At 35.7% G+C, this 20,330-nt stretch overlaps 1 protein-coding gene across 1 annotated transcript in view; it reads right to left on the bottom strand.

The window, feature by feature from the left end:
- Positions 1-265: 265 nt before the first annotated feature.
- LOC102066741 (3'-5' RNA helicase YTHDC2) overlaps positions 266-20,330 on the bottom strand; it is a 30,624-nt gene continuing 10,559 nt past the window's right edge. Inside the window, exons 8-30 of the mRNA XM_014271551.3 lie at positions 19,728-19,835; positions 18,454-18,602; positions 17,938-18,073; positions 17,420-17,546; positions 17,093-17,158; positions 15,973-16,151; positions 15,702-15,798; positions 15,534-15,621; positions 15,368-15,448; positions 14,371-14,453; positions 13,234-13,339; positions 12,980-13,099; positions 12,359-12,631; positions 11,798-11,924; positions 10,652-10,857; positions 10,031-10,226; positions 8,836-8,945; positions 7,256-7,542; positions 6,679-6,844; positions 5,549-5,752; positions 3,487-3,669; positions 2,207-2,310; positions 266-2,056 (exon numbers count right to left, since the gene is read on the bottom strand). Of these exons, the coding sequence (XP_014127026.1) occupies positions 2,248-2,310; positions 3,487-3,669; positions 5,549-5,752; positions 6,679-6,844; positions 7,256-7,542; positions 8,836-8,945; positions 10,031-10,226; positions 10,652-10,857; positions 11,798-11,924; positions 12,359-12,631; positions 12,980-13,099; positions 13,234-13,339; positions 14,371-14,453; positions 15,368-15,448; positions 15,534-15,621; positions 15,702-15,798; positions 15,973-16,151; positions 17,093-17,158; positions 17,420-17,546; positions 17,938-18,073; positions 18,454-18,602; positions 19,728-19,835 (3,155 nt within the window). The 3' untranslated portion in view covers positions 266-2,056; positions 2,207-2,247. The remainder of the gene's footprint in view (positions 2,057-2,206; positions 2,311-3,486; positions 3,670-5,548; positions 5,753-6,678; positions 6,845-7,255; positions 7,543-8,835; positions 8,946-10,030; positions 10,227-10,651; positions 10,858-11,797; positions 11,925-12,358; positions 12,632-12,979; positions 13,100-13,233; positions 13,340-14,370; positions 14,454-15,367; positions 15,449-15,533; positions 15,622-15,701; positions 15,799-15,972; positions 16,152-17,092; positions 17,159-17,419; positions 17,547-17,937; positions 18,074-18,453; positions 18,603-19,727; positions 19,836-20,330) is intronic.

Genomic DNA, 20,330 nt, shown 5'->3' with positions numbered 1-20,330 from the left:
CCCTCCACCAGTAGATGTGACCAAACCCAAACTTGAATGGTTCCCTTAAACAGCGAATACATACATCCCAATTGCCCCACAGGCAACTGGGAATGCTCCAAGAGACTGCAGAACAACTGCAGAGGCACTTCAAGCAAGATCAATACAAAAGCTTTTATCTACAGTTTCATTACAAAATTTTTCATACAGGCTATTTGACAGCATGAAGACAATTTAAAAAAACCCCAAAAACTGAAGGACAGAGAAAGGCACCAAGTCTAAAAAATCCAGTTTATGCCAAGTACTTTATTCAATGAGAACACTGAGAAGCTGAACATTTCAGTACAGATTTTCTGCCTCCCATCAGTTTCAGATCTAGGGAAAAAACAACACATTTCAGCTTCTACTCTTACAAAGAAATAAGTTTACCTCTTAGGGTCCTTTCAATAAGGATTCCTGTAAATGCCATGCTAATGAACAGCAATGACCACTTTGATCATGTGGAGAGAAAAGGAAGCAGTCAGAGAGGACATGACAAGCATGTCCTAGACCTGTTTATGAAATTATTGCATCTTGACTGGCAGAGAGAAGTAGCAACATGCCAAAAATCTGACTGTTTTCTAAGAGCAGGGTTCCTGTAGGTTATATTTACTATTTTTATATAAATTAAAGAGGGTGCTAAATAAGTAATAAATGTCTCCCTAGGAAAAAAAAAAAGAGAGAGGAGATGAATTTTAAAGAACACTACTTGGTGCAAGTGAGTCTTCAGCTCTGGATTCAAGATGAAAACATATTATACATATATTTTTTAAGATATTTGTTTGGTTTTTAAATGCCTAAAGATCCCTTTTCTTTTAAATCTCTGGATACCTTTTTCATCTCCTTATCTTTCACAGCCATTCATATTCTTGGCAGCTTTTTTCTTGACTGCACAAGGCCCTGCAGTAGCCTTTTTCAGGTCCTACTTAAATTTCTAATGATGCTGTGCCAGAGTTAATGAATACATGGGATAGTCTGAACTATGAGAACATCCTAAAGAAGACATGAGAAACTAAGTAGAAGCTCAGAAGCAGAAAAAGCTCTCAGTTTAACTCAAGAATGAGCAATGTTGCTGACAGTGAGCAGACTGAATTAGCAACAGCCTCACATTACAGTATGTTAATGACTAAGGAAAAGCCCAATAAATGAAAACAGCAGTAGTATAGAAGAAAGAAATGAACTTGAAAGACAAGGTATAAAAAGAAAGAAAAATTGAAGACTACATTGAAAGATGAAGCAACTGGTGCCAATGTACTGGCAATTATTTTTTATTTTTTATAAAAGAAGTAGAAATCTTATAACAATGCTCAAGTTAGTTAACTATTAGGAATACCATTTGGCTACAGGCCTCTGAAAGATTGTTTCAGCTTGTCAAAGTGTGAGTATTTTTACGGGCAAAAAAACTGAAACTAGAAATACCACTGGATCAATCCACATTCAAAAAAGTCTCATGCTTCTTTTCTTTCTGTATTTAAACTAGGATTCAAAAACTAGTGTTCTTCAGCTGTCTAGTTGTTTGTAATTGACTATATCCTTCTCTCTTGTACTATGGATACAGAAGTTCATCAAACAATTACAGAATCTCCCAACATATTTGGAGACATCTATTCTCAATTTATTTATTTTAATCAAACTTCAAGAATGATTAATTAACATTAAACTGGCTTCTTCCATACATTTACTGCACTGAGAATTCTTTAAATGTAAACTGTCTGCTGGGCTATTTTAAACCCACAAACAACTTACATGTGGTGCGTTGCTTTAAACTTAGTTTTGAACTTTACCACATTTTCAAGTATCTGCTCACTACTGTAGAAAAAAATAATCAGTCAAAAAAAGACTCGTGGATAACCTTATTGACATTTTTTACAACAAGGAAACACTGAAACAAACATAATCCCCTCTTTTTTTTCCACTGCTAGCTAAGAGCTAGCAGGACTAAGAGCTTCAGGAATTCGTTTGTTGTGCCACCTTCTTCCTGATCTTGGTATTGGCATGCTGCTGGTTCTAGTGGTTAGAGCTGATGTTTCAATGTCAGCTAGAAAAAATCAAAAGGAAGAAAACATTTAGTTCTCTGTGTACCTGTTCTTCCAGAAGCTACAAATGACAGTACTGAAATGATATAGTGTATGTTGAGACCTGCTCCTCCATCACAAAACCAGAATGCAATACATGAAATAATAACTACCTCCATCTCATTATCTGACATGCTTAATCAGTTGAGTTTTTTCACTCCAAAGGAATATGGTCCCAAAGCTGCAACAACTGCTCTCCAACTTGTGGTTCGAGCTCCTAGAAGCAATCAGGAAATTAGAAAATTCATTAGCACTGCTGCCATTGTGCATGTAAAAACTATTTATTACAAAATCCTTAGAAGAGGTTGCTGGTGGTCTTTCTGAAATAATTACTTTTGGTATTGTGACTTATATTAGAACTAACCCTACAAAAAGGGGTCAACAGCAGATTAGAAACATTCATAAGCAACGCTCACCTACCAGTTGTTTGGGGTTTTTTGTTTCAGGCAAGATGTCAGTTATCAAAAAAGAATTCTTAATGAAGATACCATCACTAGAACAGATGCGCCATATGATTTGTGCGTTCCACAGGCCACTTCCTTATTAACTAAAGATCATTATTCTCCACATCTTTTAGGTTTAAGTGCAGTAAATGCAGTGGAGAATGTGGAAAGGCAGCTCACAGATAATGCAGTGGCTCTTGGTGGAATCACAGACAATAATATAAATCACTTATTTTTGGTATTGTTCAGATTCTTTAGGTCTTAAGAGCCACCTAGAGGAGATGCACTGTCAACTTCAACATGTGCTATGTTCCTTTCCTTGTTCTTACAATACTTTCCTTATTTTTCAACTGAAGAGTTTTTGGGGAAGCAGTGAGAAGACAATACAAAAAGTTTAGCTCCAGAATCTTTTATCAAGGAGATGTTTTGGGAGGGGACTGAGGAGAATGCAAAAACTGCTGCAGAGAATTCTTGTGCAAATTCTTTTCTGGCTTTTTGTAGTTGCATTTAGCTTTAATAGATTGGAGAACAGTACTAAGCTTTATTCTGCCTCAAATATCAAGATTCTCTTGAGGCTTTACAGAAAATGCAAACCTCTAATTATGAATGGTTATTTGGGTATGACAGACTATTTTATCTCAGAGGACACATCTGAATCAAACAGGAGACAAACCTCCAGAAATTAAAAGAAAACCACCAACAACACTTCTGAAAAAATCCAGCTTTAAATATTTTTTTAAAAAACAACATTAAGCAAGAAACTGGTTTGATTTTAACAAATTCACTACTGCAACAGTAATTATGCATTAGCTGAAGCTACAATGCGCTCCAAGGAACTGTGATTCACATTAATATGTACATGAACACAGATGAGTTCAAGGCTGAACAAGCTAATGAAGAAAACACAGTTCCACCAAGTAAAGAAGGCTTTAGAAGAGAATAATAACTACCTGGCCATCTCTGCTTATTTGTACTTTCTTATTGTCATTCCAAGGGTTGAGCAAATGATGTGCAAACTGGAAAGGAATGCTTTCTTTTCGGATCCACTCCACCTTAAATACACCTCCAAGTTCAGCAGATCCCCAGTCCGGACTTTTCTCACACCCTATTGATGAACACATGCTAGCAAAACCCTGGAAGAAAAATTTAAATATTAAAGAACGGACATAATGAGAGCATATCTATCTATGCTGGAATTAAACAAATGAGTGGACTTCATATGAAACTTTCAAATTAGTTTCAGTGACTGATTCAAACACTCACACACATGAAGCTGGATCTCCCAAAATGTTTACACCTAGAAAGTTAGAAGTATAATTTGTTTTTTCCACATCAAATATACCTTCTAGAATAGGAGCATAAAGGATACCTTTCAATTAATCTTTCACAATTAACATTCAAGCGGCTTTATAAAGAGGTTGAAAAGCTGCTGTAAAAAGTGCAAGGTATCAAGATGAATGTTCTATGCCCATTAGCTATTCCTCATTACTTGTACAAAATTCTTTCAAACATCTCTTCCTTCCTTCCGTCCGTCCTTCCATCCCTCTTTCCCTTATGCCCTCTTTGTTAACAAACATTCACATACAATTAAAAATGAGCTGTTCTCCAAAGAAATAAATTAAAGCTGCTTAAAGTTTCTTTTTTAATGAAGCTGAAAGAAATTCCAACAAGACAAGTATTCAGAAATTAAATGAAAGAAAACACAAATCCAAGACTGCCTTCAATTTATTTAAGGATACCCTTTAAACACACACACACCAAACAAAACAAAAATAAACCCAGACCATGCACAATGTATCAACTCTTCAGGTGAATTTACTCCAGTTATGACTTAGGAGTCCAAGAGATGCAGTGCACTGCCTAAGGTTACCAGCACACACTGCTGCTGTAAGTCATACAGCCCTAGACAGCTCAAGCCTTAAATGAAAATAAATGAAAATTAATAAAAGGAACAGGGAAAAACACAGGTGGGAAGTAGAGACACCTGAGGCAAGAAAATATTATTAGAAATGTTAATCTCACGTCCCCATGAAGATAAGTGCATTGTCAAAACCGGAAGGGCAAGGCAACATAATCCACCTACATCCTGAGTTCAGTGCGTCCTCCCCTCCCAGCTCTCTTGTCTAAGAACACCAGTACAACAGCCCATTTTCAGATTCAAACGGCACGCTGAAAATTACTTTCCAATACGGCATTTGCATTTACCAAATCACTGTACACATACATACATTTCAGAACAATCCTTCAGTGGTATCATCCATACCTCTATGTTTGGACTGGTTCATAAAATTTTAAGTTTAGCTGACTTCTATTTATAGTTTATAATATATAAAGAGATAAATTGAACTTTCTTTACTTGGAGCAATTGAGTTTAGCAGGCTCTACAAAATAGTTAACCTGCAACTTTGTACTAGCAGGCCAAGTCTTTAGCTTTAAACTGGCCACAAATATGTCAGCAAACTGCTGACAAATACCTCACTAAATGTGAACTCAAGACAGTTCGGAAAGAAACATGGCCATGACTTTCCAGCTTCCTAACTTTGAGAAACTACAGTTCCAGCAGAACAGTTTTTATTAAAACTTGCATTAAAGACACATGAGTTTCCTGGCTTTAGAAAGCTGTGACTTGATTGTATCTTCTTTTTCACTTACAACATTTATTTTGGCATGCAGAGAAAAAGTCAGAAATTCCCTGCTTTGTATGGATTTCTTTGTTTGTTCCACTGCTGCCATTTTAAAGCATTTATGTAGGGTAGAAACATTACCCTGACTCACTATGTTTGGAGACAACCTAGTTTTATCCTTTGAGGGAAAAATCGAGTTCATTAAAAGGGACTACTTTGGAGAAGAATGAAGTACTCTTCCTCAGCAATCAGAGACATTGGCACAGTACTAATTATGGAGTGAGAAGTCATAAGCAAAGCTCTCCATACTGTACACAGCCATTTGCTGCACTTTACTAAACCATCAACCACTACCAACAGCTGAGGACTCAATTAGCTAAGGACTCACCTGGAAGTGTCCAGACCCCTGGACAGAAAATATTAAGTAAACCACGCTGCTTTGCCAAAAGGCTCCATTCAGTTTAAGTTCATTGCCTGGCATAGTGGACCAGATACCCTTCTGCTGAGAAATCTCAATGTTCTGGAAGTTGCTGCTTTTCATTATAAAGTACCGAACTGGCTTATTTTGTCTTGGTGAAGGTGATTCGGGAGCCTGAAAGAATTAAATTAAATTAATAAATACAATAAAATAATAATACAATAAAAATAATAATACAATAACAAAAATTACAATAAAATAATAAATAAAATAAACCAAGTTTTAGCTCTGAAGTTCTGCACGCATGCAGACAGACCTTTCAAGGAGTTTTTCCTCTCTTCTCCAAGGTTATACAAGAAATATACTATCAGCTGCTCCTGTCAGAATTGCATTGAAAGTATATTTACATCTATTTTACATTTTTAAGCATTTTTCAAAATTATAATTAATTCATGAGGGGCAGAAAACTATTATGGCAGAACAAGCCTACACAGTCTAGTGATTAATTACAATTTTTTGAAGTCTGAGACAACTTCAGACGACACAAAATTAATCACCCTAGACTGTAGCCTGCGGCACACTTGCATTTCCATTTTCAGGAAACAAATTTTCTCCCTGTTACACTGGCTGAATTTAAAAAATACAGGAAGATTTATGAAAATAACCTCACAAAAAATGTATGCTTTAATAAATAATCATCAAAAAAACTGCTAAGCAGTCATAATGTTGCAGATAACACAAAACTTAAAGAGAATCAGTATGCTATAACAGAAGCAGAGGAAGACAGATTCCACAGAATTCAGAAATGCATGTATTGTACACACTGTCACTGTTTATTATACCAAGTTTCAAAAAAAAAAAAAAAAAAAAAACAAAACAACCAAACACCTCAAAATTGATTTTTTTTCCTACTTTGAATAGCTTTTAGAACAAAGATTCGTGAGTTTTGATTCCAAACTAAATATTATGTGGTTGTTAACAATGAAAATCTAAGTTAGGTTCTTAATTTATCAGTACAATACCTGATAGTTTCTGAAAGATATCTGCAAGAGATTCTATTAATTTTGAAGAGCAGGGTAATATGTTTATAAGAACTGTACCTTCCCAGACATTGGAGAAGATGGACTAGCACAGGGGCTAGGGAAGCTACTGCTGTCTGCAGATTTCACTGATGATCGATCTGACCTCTCATCTGAAGTTTGTTTGGAGTGTAAAATATTTTTTCGTTTGTACTTCTTTGGCTGACGTGTAGACCTCATCAGAACTCTAAAATGTAAAGGTAGATACACAACAGACCCTGACTTTTTCAAGAGGGCACAGAATAATTTATACCTACATATCAGCCTACTAGATGACCATATATACTAGTCATTCCAAAACATATTAAACACTAAATAAAAAAGGATGCATTCACTCTGTAATGGTTAAACCTCTTCTGCTACTTCCCAAGGAGTACAACTCATGGATACTATTTCCGACTGCTTTCCCAAACAGCCAGAATATGTAATAAATAATTCTCAATGAAATCACAACTAACAACTCAGCACAGGGCAGTATCAAAGCTTTCAGCCGTATTTATATTGTTTCTTTCTTCTTAAAGCTAGCAGAAATTCAAGTGATGTCTTTACAGATAAATAAATTACAAGCTACAGTCTCTGGAAGATTTCAACATCTTACTTTTCATCATTAGAGTCAGAGAATTCAGTTTCTGCTGTACTTCTCCTGGTGTTAGTTGACCTCCATGTAGATGGTACAAGACAATCTTCAGAAACCACAGGTCTTGGTTTCTGACCAATTCCTGAAGGCTGCTGCAAACGTGCAGACTGTTCTTCAATAGTTAAAACAGCTACAACTGCTCTTACAATTGCTTCATCAACTCGCGACCACGATTTAGAAGGAGCTCGCATGCGATGCAGAAATAAGCTATGCCACTTCTGTCTGAGTTGCAACAGCAAGCCAGCAGCCTGTAATGAATTGCAGTTTTGTTAAAGACTAATAAAAAATATATCAGTTAGGCAAAGGATATCCTACGTCTTTCCTATCAGGCAGCCCGTGGCATTCTGGCAAACTGAAAGGCAAGGCTAATGGCTCAGGGGGGAAGAAAACCTTACATTTAAATTATGCTGCTATCTTTTCTCTCCTCAGGTCCAAGATAATTTCTAAACCATTTCATGCTGCACTGCACAAAACTTAAAATTCTATTGTAAACACACAGGATTTTTCATTTTTCACTTTAAAAATTTATCTTTTCTTTAAAAGCAGTCTTTTCATGTCTAATGCCCTTCCTGCCAGTTCAATTTGTATTTATGGGCTCTTCAGACATACTTGATGGAAAAGACCTCTGGTTACTCTACCTTCTAACACCATCAGAGCTTCGCAATAACCAGAAGACTTGTATCCTCAAAGGTTGAGGCTCTTTTCTTCTTTTTAGAAAACCTGACAGCAATTTTCTTTCAGCAGCTCCCGTTTCAGGGGCTCCATTTTAGTCAAGCAACTTAAGTCATCCTCTCAGAAGAGGAAATACACAATATGCCATTTTTACTATTCTCTCGACTCCTGCTCAAATTTTGTCTAACCCAGCCCAAGCCAAGGTCTTGTGTGCTGGCACAACACCACACAGGCAATACAGGTGACCACAAACAGCAGCACAGCCATTACACAGCCACTACTCCTGCACCCTGCTCCTCCCTACAGCCATTTTCTTTTGTCTGTCAGTTTATTTAGAATCTCCCAACTTATGGAAATGGATCAAACTGCCAGGCTGGAAATCATAAAACATCAGATACCCAAATTGCTTCCCAAGCAAATCCAACAGCAGCTGACTGCTGAGGCTCTCCTGCTTCCCAGTGTGATATGCAGGACAGCCGCACCATGACAGAGGAAGAAGGATGAACACTTGCAGTTCTTTCTTCCTTTTTGCTCACAGGTGCAAGATTTAGGAGTTACAGGTTGTATCAATCCATAGGAAACCCTACAACTCGGATGTTGAATATGTGAATTCACGCAAATGACTAGCCTGGGCAAAAGAAGATTGAGTCCATGTTTGTGTGTTTTCCATATTTCTTACTGAATTCATGAAATAAAAGTTAACTAAAAGTTAGTGTGTTTTCCTGTAAATTTGAGACACTTGAAGGGATCACAATAGCCATTCCTACAGCAAATTTTTGGATATTCAACTGTTTTAAGAATCTTTTTAGGATGGTATGGCATAAATATTCTTCTACACAAAACAAGCATGGAAGTGATAGATTACGTACTTCAGAGTCCAGTTTGAGGTGGAGCCATTCATCTAGCTTCAGTAATGATACATTAGAAGTTGTTCTGTCCTCCATCTCACTGTCACTGCTATCACTGGATACCCTGTCTCCTAAATGAAGTATAAAAAAATGCATTAACATTTCTGTATTATTTACATTTACATTAAAAACTTGAACATCACTATATTACCCGCAATAAGCTAATTTTCCTTCTAAATTTTCACTTAAAATGTAAACATTTGTAAACACGCTTTTTTATTTCCGCATATACATCCCAGGGAAGGCCTTTGCTTCAGTTAGAAGAATGGGTTCCCAGACCTCCTAAGAGGCCTACTACATAAACACCTATACTGATGTGATCTGACTCTTTCATGCACCTTCACCAATAACAAGCCATTATCAAAGTTTTGCCTGAAGTTGTTGTTGGCAAAACCACATATTGCTCTATGTTTTCTATCTTAGTATAACAATTAAGAAAAAAATATAAATGCACGTGGCTATTTAGGATTCCTTTTTCAAAGTGCAATTCAATCAGCAATAACATTATTTTAAGGGGAACAGTTTTGGAGCAGTCAGGAAAGTCAGCCTGGACTCTTACTTCAAATTAGTATTTCTACAGAATTGACAACAGATAAGATTATTTTTGCTTCTATTCTTACAGCACGCCATTTAAATATGAAAAAAGGAAATTTAATAAGTTGTCTACTACTTCTAGCTAAAAATATGGCTAATTGGCATTAAAAGTTATCAGTAGAAAATAATCTTTAAAATGCATGTGTTAACTGAAAGCAATATGATTATTTGCCACGTTAACTGTAACTATATTATTCAGTTTGAATCATCTGGTTCAAAGTATCAAATAAACTAGGCTGTAGAAAAAATATACATACTACACTTCTCAGCATTAGTACTGTCTTTAAACATTTTGGTTGCATTTTTTATTTTTTTGAAAACTATACTGTAATTTCCGAGACTCCAGAATCGTAAAGCTTATGAACTTACAAGGATTCACAAAACTCAAGACATTTGTTACACAGCCTATAAATTATTCCTGAACAGATACAGGAACTATATATAGCTCTGTATTTCAAAAAATAGACAAATTATGTAGAAAATAGACTTGCAAAATAAGTTTTCCAAACCACGTACTAGTATAATACGAACGCAACCATTCCAAATCCAGACTCTGATATACCTTGACAGGATGAAGATGCCTGTAAAGCATTACTTGCTAACCTAGCTGGTCCACAGAAGAGAGCCACAGTGATGGGTGTTACAACAGAACAGCACCTGATGCTTGCTATCCTGTGAGCTCTCGTCATTTCATCGTATATCAGCCAGTCTGCAGGGAGTGCCTGAACAGCTGCAGTTTGGCCATTCACTGGGGGAATCTGTGCAGGAGCAAATAAGACTAGGTTATTTTATCATCTATGTGTCATTAAAATAAATTTTAAACTTAGCTCCTACTTTATGAATGTAGAAATAAATACATAAATATTTACATACACAAGAATAAGAAAAGCACAAGTATATTCAACCAGACTTAAAAGTTATCCTATTACCTTGAAGAAAGATATTTTGCTTTAAAAGAGGATCTAAAGAAGTATCAGTTTCAGAGCAGAATTTTTTCTTCATAACAATGAGCAGAGATTGTTACCTCATCTAAATACTTCTACAACTAGCTTTTTCTTTTAATATTTTGTCTTGTTACACTTAGCAGGACTAACTGAAATACTGGAAAAATACATCAACTCCAATTTTTCATTATACCACCTGCCAGAAAAAATATTTTCTAAAACATTCAAAGTGTCTTTACCTTTTTATACTGAGATTGACTAAGAACAGAGGTTGGATGAAATCGCACTTTCTTCTCCTTTGGTGCAGTTAAAACCAGGCTCCGTCGGTCTACATGCACGAGATTGGGATACATCCCAGCCACTAGGGCAGCTTTAACTACAGCCCAGTTTTCAGAGTTAGCATTAACATCTCTAATATCAGCTCCTCCTCTGGCTCTAACAAAACCTGAAGAAAGAAGGAGGTCCAAATTGTGTTATATTTGCTTGTATTTAAGATCTCCTATTTTGCTTCTCCAAAGAATTTGAAAAACAAAAATTAAATAAACTATAAATTAATTACATTTTTCACAACTGCCAACATTAACAGCACCAAGAAGAAACCCTCACACTGAACTCCTTCCTGGTAAGGGGTTTCATACTAGTGCAAAATAAAACTACTTTTTACAATACTTCCTAACAAAATATTAGAAATTGTGTCATTTAATTGCAACTTGCTTACAATTTAGCATGAGTGGACCCTGCTCAAAACCTAGAGTAGGTGAACTTTAAATATAGTGCAGGTGAACTGTTTGTTAGCATGAACAGCTAAGCAGAGGAAGTAAAAGATATCTCGATGAAGGATGAGACCAAGGAAGTAGCCCAAGGCTGGCTAAAGCTGTAATATACAAGCAGGTGATGGGGCTGCCCACACTGAGTTAATGGAAGACCCCAGACCATGAACTGCCATTGGATCAAGAGAAGCATGCAAGGAACAAGCAAGGCACGTGAAGATCAGGCACACTGACAGTAAGGGATCAAGGGATTTCATTATTCAGGACACTCTCCAGGAATATCCAGCTTGAGCTGAAATTAACTGACTCTGCCTCAGAACCTAGGGTCTGAACTCATTTTAACAACTGAGAAAAAAATTTACTAGACTATAAAAACCCAAGGAAACATGTCTCACACTGTAAGACAGCAGGATGTTGAACAATCAGGCTGCTTTCAGTTAGGCCAGCTACTCCCCAGCCACATTTTCTTAACCTACCATCTCCCCCATGCCCAGCATGAATATGTACTGGTCTTTTTCAACTTAGGAAGGAAAATAACAAGTAAATACTACTTTCCTTACAATTTGCAAACATTTAACTCTAAAATAACATTAGAACTTTTTCTAACCTATTTACCTGAGGCTCTAAGCTGGCCAAGCAACTGTGTTCTCATTCCTGCGATGATTTGCATTGTGGCTGGAGACAGGAAGTTCTTTTCACAGAAGGCTCTCTCCCAGCCATCACTGCGTGCCTTCTGCCATGCCTGAAAAGAATAATTTTTTAACATTTGCACATTTGCCTACTAATTTAAATATCTAAAATTCAAAAATGTAGAGTTCTAAAAGCTACATTTATGTCACTAAAATTAACCAAAGTAAATGTATCGAATCTGATTTATTTAACTACTAGATTTTCTTTCCCCATTCCCTCACTGAAATATAATAATAATTTATTTTAAGTTCACTATGTTATTATAGAGATCAAGGTTGCTATTTTAAGTTACCCATGTAACAGGATATAAAGTGGCATCCTGCTGGAACTTACAGAATTTAATCAGGTTTGAAAAAGTCTGAGAAAATGTGTCCCTCAGAATGTGAGTCCAATATACAGGAAGGCCATAGTCTACCACTCTATGTCCAGCCTGGCTGGTAGGTCATTTACTCCGATGCATGAGCAGTCCTTGTTCTGCAAGGATACCTGAAAAGCCCTGAGAAGCACCATGTGGTCGCTGAAGGTTCCCGCAGTGAAACGCTTCCTGCACAGCATGGCCGCCCGCTTCTGAGAGGCCAGCGCAGGCAGCACGAAGGGGTCTCGGTAGGCAAGAGCACAGACAATGGTCAGGACAGGATCCAGGCACTTCAAAACAACGGCGCACAACAGCATTTTACCGAGGTGTGGCTCCACTGGCAATTCAGTGAGATGATAACCAAGTTCAGTGAGATCTTCCCAAGGGTCCATGGCATCTATAGCCTGTTTGAAAAAAGAAAAAAGGTGGGGATGTAGGGAAAATGGAAAGAAGGAGTGAGAGGGCAAAATTAATTTACGATGAAAGCAGAAAAGATATTAATTACATCACCTGGATTTGCTCCCAAATACTAAAGAAGCAAGTCAAACTAGTTTCAATTCAAGATTTTACAGTAGTCCCTTCCTTTAACATGGAAAAATACATACACACACAATGAAAACAATCAAAAATTCAAAGCATCCTTAAGTAACTGAACAAGACTTTCAGTACAATTAAAAGTCAGTAAGATATGTTACCAAACCATAAATACTACTTCAACACAACTCCCATCTGAATTGTATTCCCCTGCTGACCTTGAGCATTTGCAGAGCATTTTTCACAATTAAAGCTGGTGGAGGATCAGGAGCTTTCATAAGAAAGTCAACAACTGAACAATTAATTGGAGCCAGAAGTTTTGTGTGTAAACAAAGCTCCTGCAAATTAAAAAGAAGAAAAATACTATTAAGGTTTGGGAAAGAGGAAATATTTACACACCTTTTTGGAGTTATTAGTATGGTCTGGTGATAATACATTTTTTAGAATTTTTAACTTCTAAGTGAACACACACCTGAAGTGGCATTCTTAGAAGTTCTGGAGTCTGAAATTCCAACATATTCTCAAATCGGAGCCTACTGAAGAGACGAAAACAGACTCCAGGCTGACAGCGCCCAGCCCTGGAAAATAAAATGTGGGAAGCTGTGAAAATTAGAGTTTCTTTTTTAAAAAAACCCAACCAAACAAAAAACAACCAACACAAACTTAGAATACAAATGCAGAAGGTCTGAGGGAATGGTAATTTTGTTCTTAAGAGGAAGTGCCTCATATGAATTAAGAGTTTTCCAGTACATTAATTATTTTTGACAGTGTGGAAATTTATATAATTTTATTATAACAAAATACTTATAATTTTATTATAAGAAAAATCTGGACAAAAAAAGAAGCAAGACCTATCTAAATAAAGTGATATAATTTTGCTAACTTGAGATCAATCCAAATCTCAGTCATCTTTCGCCACAGGGAACCTAAGTTGGAAACTTTGTTTCTTCCTCTTCAAATTCCCCAGTTAGAAGTCTAGATGTAAATGGTAAAATGAAGACCCAAAAACATGTGAATGAAGGAACAGAGACAGCAAATGCTCACAATTCATGCTCAAAAACCTGGAGGATAATGACAACATTTTATCTCCAAACAGGCATTTGTTGCTGTCTACACACATCAACTTCTCAGCCCTCACTCACTACGCTGGGAAGAATATGATCTTGAGCATCCTGGTGAATATACAAAGTCATGAATACTCTGGAGCTGGTCAATAAAGAATCACTGCTCAGTGTCACTTCTAAAAAAGGGATGCCGAGATATCAATAAAAAACGAGCAGTAGGTAGTCCTTTGCCCACAGACAAGTTACAGAGGCTGCTGGTGCTACATGGCAGAAAGAGGAATTATCTTCACAGGGGACAACAACCTAGACCTAATATAAGTTCTGGGACATTCTTGAGTGCTGCTTCTCTGCATCTTGGGAAATTAGTCCAAGAAAATACATGACTCTTCATTTACTGCTGAGAAGAAGTATTAACCATTGTTCAACATGACACTGGACTAGCCCAGAAAATTACCCAGTGTGGCTGCTATAGGTTTGCAATTTACTCTTAATATATGGGATGGTGAATATCTGCAAAATAAAAATCAGTATGAAGCATTTATTACCTGCCTTTTCTCTGGATAGCACTGGCTTTTGAAATCCACACCATCTTCAGCATTGTAACACAACTCAGTGCATCAAAAGACTTCTATAAAAGCAGAGCAAGGAACATAAAACCACAATTAACCATGATACGTGAAATAAAAAGTTATTAATAAGCTTTTAACAGAAGTTCTTTGAAAAACAGAAAAAATAATTTGAACTAACAACAGCAGCTTCTGGCACAAAGGTATGCTCTGAAGTACTTCCTTTCAATTGAATTTATAATACATGTTCTGCATTACCTTTGTGCCACAGTTTCCTAAATTGAAGTTTTCTTTCTAGTCTCAGGAGGTAATTTTGAATCAATAAAAGATACAGACTGTATTGTGAATTATCACAAATCAGGAAAGAAACATGTTGTTGTATTGATTAAAGTCTTCTTTGTCATACTTGGAAATCACATCCTTATTTTCTTACATTTGATGCAAAGTTCCAGAAATTTGGCATTATCTCTATGAATTTAGCATTATCTCTATGAAATCCAACTTCATTTTCAAAGACATAGGTCTTAAACTACCTCATCATACTCTATCTCCTTTCTTTCACATGTAATTTGGGAATGGGCATTCAACTCATCATAAGCAATACTTAAAAACTTAAAGGCTTCGATTTCGACTTGACACAATAGTAGGACAAAGGGAACTCCCAGAGTTCTCTTAAGTCTCAGAAAGTTGGTGGTCTCAACAGATGGACTTGTTTAAAACAACTAACAGAAACTAAAAATTTTTACAAAGTACATTAGCATATCAATCTACAACAGTTTTTACAAGGTTTATCAAAAGCTAATTATTTACAGTATTTGTCATAAAATAAATGTCAAAACTTCTGTGATCTTTGTTGCTTGACATGCACTAGCTGTCACCCTACTATAAGACAACAGTCCTCTAAAATTTACCTATTATGTATTGTAGAATAACACTAGGAAGTTTACTTGTCACAGAAAGTTTTAACCAATCATACCTCTTTCACCTTGCCTGAGTCAATAACAAATACAACATCATTGACTGTTATGCTGGTTTCTGCTATATTTGTAGAAAGAATCTGCAAATAAAACAACCAAAAATGTAGTTAAAAGCAAAGACAAAAGAGATTCATACAGTATCTGATAAAGTCCTTCAAAACTTACTATTTTGCGCACACCAGGAGGTGGAGTTATAAGTACTTTCTTCTGATCCGAAGTCTGCATATTTGAATGAAGCATGAAAACCTGGTATCTAGTGCAAGACAAAGAGTACATTGAAGTATTTTTAAAAGACACAATGAAAACTTCAACCGTAAGAACCAGAGGCTTTACCTATATGCATTGTCAGCAAATCTCCTGTCATCAAATAGAATACGGTCCCTCAGGCTAACTATCTCATCATATCCAGGAAGAAATATTAAAATTGCTCCTGAAAAAGAAGGTCGTTGGCAGAGTTAAGCAGCAAATTCACTTAAAATACACATCAGTACTGTGCAGAGTAGCATTTGGAAGGTTTTACCTATTTAGTGTTTCCAAAAGAAGGGCAGGATTTACCAAAGGCTGAAAGTACAGTCATTTATTGGGAGTTTGTGTTTATACTTACCGGTCTCAGAACTGTGACAGATGTTATAAAGTAAGTGCATAATAAGGTCAAGATCCACTTTTTCATCATCAAAACTGTGATGATAAGCTGTCAACAGCTCTCTGTCCTCTGCACTAAGGTCACTACCACTTGTTCGGACCAGGGAACTTTCATCCAGATTTCCAAATCCTGCTGAAGCACTAAAATAGAAAAATGCACAGACCAGAGTCAAGGCTGCTTGTTTCAGGTTTGCATTCAGCCAGCAAGTAAACTTAGATCAACACCAACAAGACTATTCCTTTCAAATTTAAATTTTAAGGAGTAGCAGAACAGCATCTTCAAAATACTGTTACTGTTCAGTGATATAAGTAAAAGCCAACAAAGCATGAAACTTCAATTTTTAGCATAACTTCACTTTTCTTACTCTTTATTGAAACACAGCCATAAGCAAAGTGCCAGAATTCAAAGTATAAAGACACTACCTGTTTACCTGTTAAATAAAAAGTATTTAAAAGAAATGTTTCCCCAAATGTTTTCCTCAAATGAACAGGTACTACGCAAATGGAAACTACACTAAAAAGTGCTCTAAAACTACTGGTCTCTACCAAACGATAACTGAACTATAACTGTAAGGTAATCAGAAACCAATTCTTAAATGACCTAGTGTAAATGTTACTTCTATAAAATTTCTTTAATATGGCTACTATGTATATACAACAATGTACAGATAAAAACACAACAGGTTTGTTTCCTAAATAAGCATCTAAATTAAAATGGTACACAGTAGAATCATTATCTCTATTTATCTAAGTCAGTATATTCATATCCTGCCTAGACATATAATCATGATAGCAATGCCCATATCAAAATGATAAAAAATAACAATATGAAAGAAGTCTACACAACTCTAACTACATTTAACCTAGGATTTGCAAACACAATCAATGAAATACACTGAATACAAAAACCCTTTTTTTATTAAGAGCATCTTTTTGAATCATTCCTGGTCTCAAATAAATCCTGCTATTTAGGTCAGATTTAAAGGCATAAAAAGCTAAAAACTGTTCTGATTAGAAGACAAAATTCCAATTTCCCTTTAACATTTCCCTTCAACTGTTTCTGCAAAGTAGTTATAGCTTACCTGTAGGATTCCAACAGGTCAACAACCTCGGTCTGTCCGAAGTGCTTAGCCCAGTCCACAGCCATCCTGACAGAATACACAAAAAATCTTTCTTAAACTTCTCGCTTCAAAAGACACACAGCCTAAGACTCTGAATTAAGAATGCAATTTATAATTTCCAGAATAAAATGTGATAAACAGAACTTAGAAAATGCTTTGAATGTCAAAATTTACTATTGCATATAGTAGTCTATTAAGTTAGCAATTAGAATTTTCTTCAACATTTAAACTTTCTCATTTGTATATTGACAAATGAATCTGTGTTTTGGTTTGTCTGTTTGTTTTTACCAGCCATTAGAAGATCTGCAGTGGATATTTGCTCCCATACTGATCAGCTGCTCTACTTGACTCAAAAAGCCTCTCCCTGAAGCAATCATTAGTGCAGTCGCACTGGTTTCACTGTGCCTATAATCAACTGAGAATTACAAATAAATAAATAAATAAACAAATAAACCAGCAAACCAGATAAAAACATTCTTACTTTTGCACCTAAATGAGGTATGAATGTGGCTTACATGACTTTTAAAATCTAGGCCAGAGAGAATTTGTTTTCTGACTTCATCCCACCATTCAGTTTGCATGAATTTAACACTACTTTAGACACGCTGCAACATCTGTTAATACTTCAAAACAAGTACAAACAAAAAAATAACTAAACAATTCATTAATTCTGATAATTCTATTCACTTTTCCAATAGGCATCAGAATTCAAACTTAACAACATTTGAAACTGGAGATAAAGCAGCCACAGAAATTCAAGTCATTTGTTATTGTTTTTTTTGTATGTTATAAGGTGACAGACTTACCACTGACATTTTCATTTAAAATGAGATGGAACACCTGAGCAAAGGCATCAATATCTTTATGCAACCAGATGTCAGAAAGACAAGAATCCATTTCTTTTATTAACCACAGTTCAAGGCAATTCACATCTTTTTCAGTCTGAAGAGGAAAAACAGTATTGAAAGATAGATGTCTTCCAAGATTTATCTTTATTCTCCTATATTACACATGAAAAAACTGAACAGTTGCTTTTCCAAGTAGCAATCAGAAATCCAGCATTCAGGTACCAGTTAAAGCATTTGTTGTATCAAGCAAGTACTTTAAGCAATGGCAGTTCAGCTATTTAAGCTGAAGAGAAGTTGTGCACAAACCATTTTAAGTGAAAAGCACACTTAGGCTAGAGTAGTTCTTGATAACTTCAAAAAAATCATCTACAAGATATGTTAATACCTTTCAAGAAATTCTACAGGACTAGTATCTTTGGAAAACAGTTTTTAAACCAGATTTAAACACATTTTCCAACAAAAGAAAAAACTTACCAGTTGATTAAATACTGTGTCACCATCATCACCCAAAAGACTACACTCTTCAGCTGCCCTTGGGACAAACCTTGGTCTCTCAGGTTCCAGCTTAGTATTATTTTCTTGAGCAGCACACCACTCAGTCAGAGTGCTTTGCTGTTTTTCTTCTGCAACACATAAAGGATTTCCATGAAAAGTTTTACAGCCATCCTAATTATCCATTAATTTCAGTTTAAAAAAATTGCATTATCTAATGCCAAAGTTTAAACTGTTTGATCTCTTATATAATCTAGAACATTGTTACCAGTCCAATATAAATTCCATCATTAAGGGCACCTAAAGTGCACCATGGCAAAAATCTACTATAAGAACAAGGTAAGAAAGACCACTTGGTTGCTTAAACCATTAAGCCTGCAACTTGCTGTATCCAAACGAGATTCCTAAGTAGCTTCTACACAATTCTCAATTCAGACGTTTCTCCAGAAGTGAAATGCCAAAGAGCAGTAATATAACTCTTACATGTAACAACTAATCCTTGCATACCAATAAAAGAAACAGTAGAAGCCATCAGTGCCCCAACTGAGCTTTTCTACCTACCGTGATCAGAGCTGAGCATCATGATAAATATGTAGTTAGGATTGCATGTTACAGCTTTGGGATTGGCCTTTTCAAAAATTTTTTAATACTCATGAAGATAATTACTTTCAGCTGTCAGAAAAATTTCTCAAATATTGTAATCAATATACCCAAATACTTAATCAATTGAAAAGAATCCCCTATATTTAGTTTAAGTGTTACTGGAGGACTAACAAGGAGCAACTGCTCCTTGAACTAAATACATTAAATGCATCCATGTCTGAAGAATGCACTTAAAAATGTTAATAGTAGAAAGCACTTTTGTGCAAGACCCACAAAATCCTGCATTCTCTAATGGCCACATTTAAATTTGTGCCTAAATGTCAGCATATTGTATCTTATGTTTCTATAGTGATCATGTGGGCAAAGCCCCACGCATTATGCAGTTCTACTTCATAATAATTAGGAAAAAATGCAAAATTTATCAACTAAAAGAAGTAAGAATACAGCCACTGAAAGTAAAAATACTTTTTTCAATCACAATTTACGTCAACAATGTAAAACAGAGTTTTAAAGATACGTGCTGTCATCTAAGAGTCTCATTTAAAAATCTGACTTTAGAATTTTAACAGAGAATCACTTTACTTGTTCAATCAATCAATCAATCAATCAAGTAAACTCACTGTCAAGACATAACAATCAACAAGTCCACCAACCTTGCTGCTTCTCTTTTTTGTACTTTACCATCTCTTCGTTTGTATACCCAGTACTTCGTAAAATGTCCTCCAAAAACATCTCTTTAACTTCAAAAGGTCTTCCTTGGACTAAAAGTAGAAATAATTCAAGAAAGATTAAATATTCCCAAGTTTTGCTTGAAGAACATTACTTCTTAAAAACAGTTTTTATAGACAGGAAAGTGAATTAAACATGATTAGGGCCAGATTTAATGAATTCTTATATTCCTTGGAAGGTCTTGTAAGAATATCTTCACTTGAGATTATCTTCTTTAAGTGACTGGGATGTAAAAAAAAAATTCAAAAGGGAAATGTCAGGTGCATACCATGTTTTTCATTAACCTCTTCAATTCTATTAAGTGTAAATAGCAAGAGATGTAAGATGGACAGTTATTTACTGCAATTTTATCAAATGAGAAGAAAATAGTCACTTTTGTTTAGGCGTACTAAGAAAAAATCACTGTGTCGGCAACCTGAATTCCTCAATATAAGAGCAATTAAGACAGTTTCAGTGTAAGATCCCACAAGCAGACTGCCATGTCTGTATTCAGACACTACCTCCTTTCATGAGAAGTATACAAGGAG

This window comes from Zonotrichia albicollis, chromosome Z (genome assembly GCF_047830755.1).
Source record: "Zonotrichia albicollis isolate bZonAlb1 chromosome Z, bZonAlb1.hap1, whole genome shotgun sequence".
In the NCBI taxonomy this organism is placed as follows: Eukaryota; Metazoa; Chordata; class Aves; order Passeriformes; family Passerellidae; genus Zonotrichia; species Zonotrichia albicollis.
Note: the sequence above shows the minus strand (reverse complement) of the source record. Positions and strands in the feature narration are given on the sequence as shown.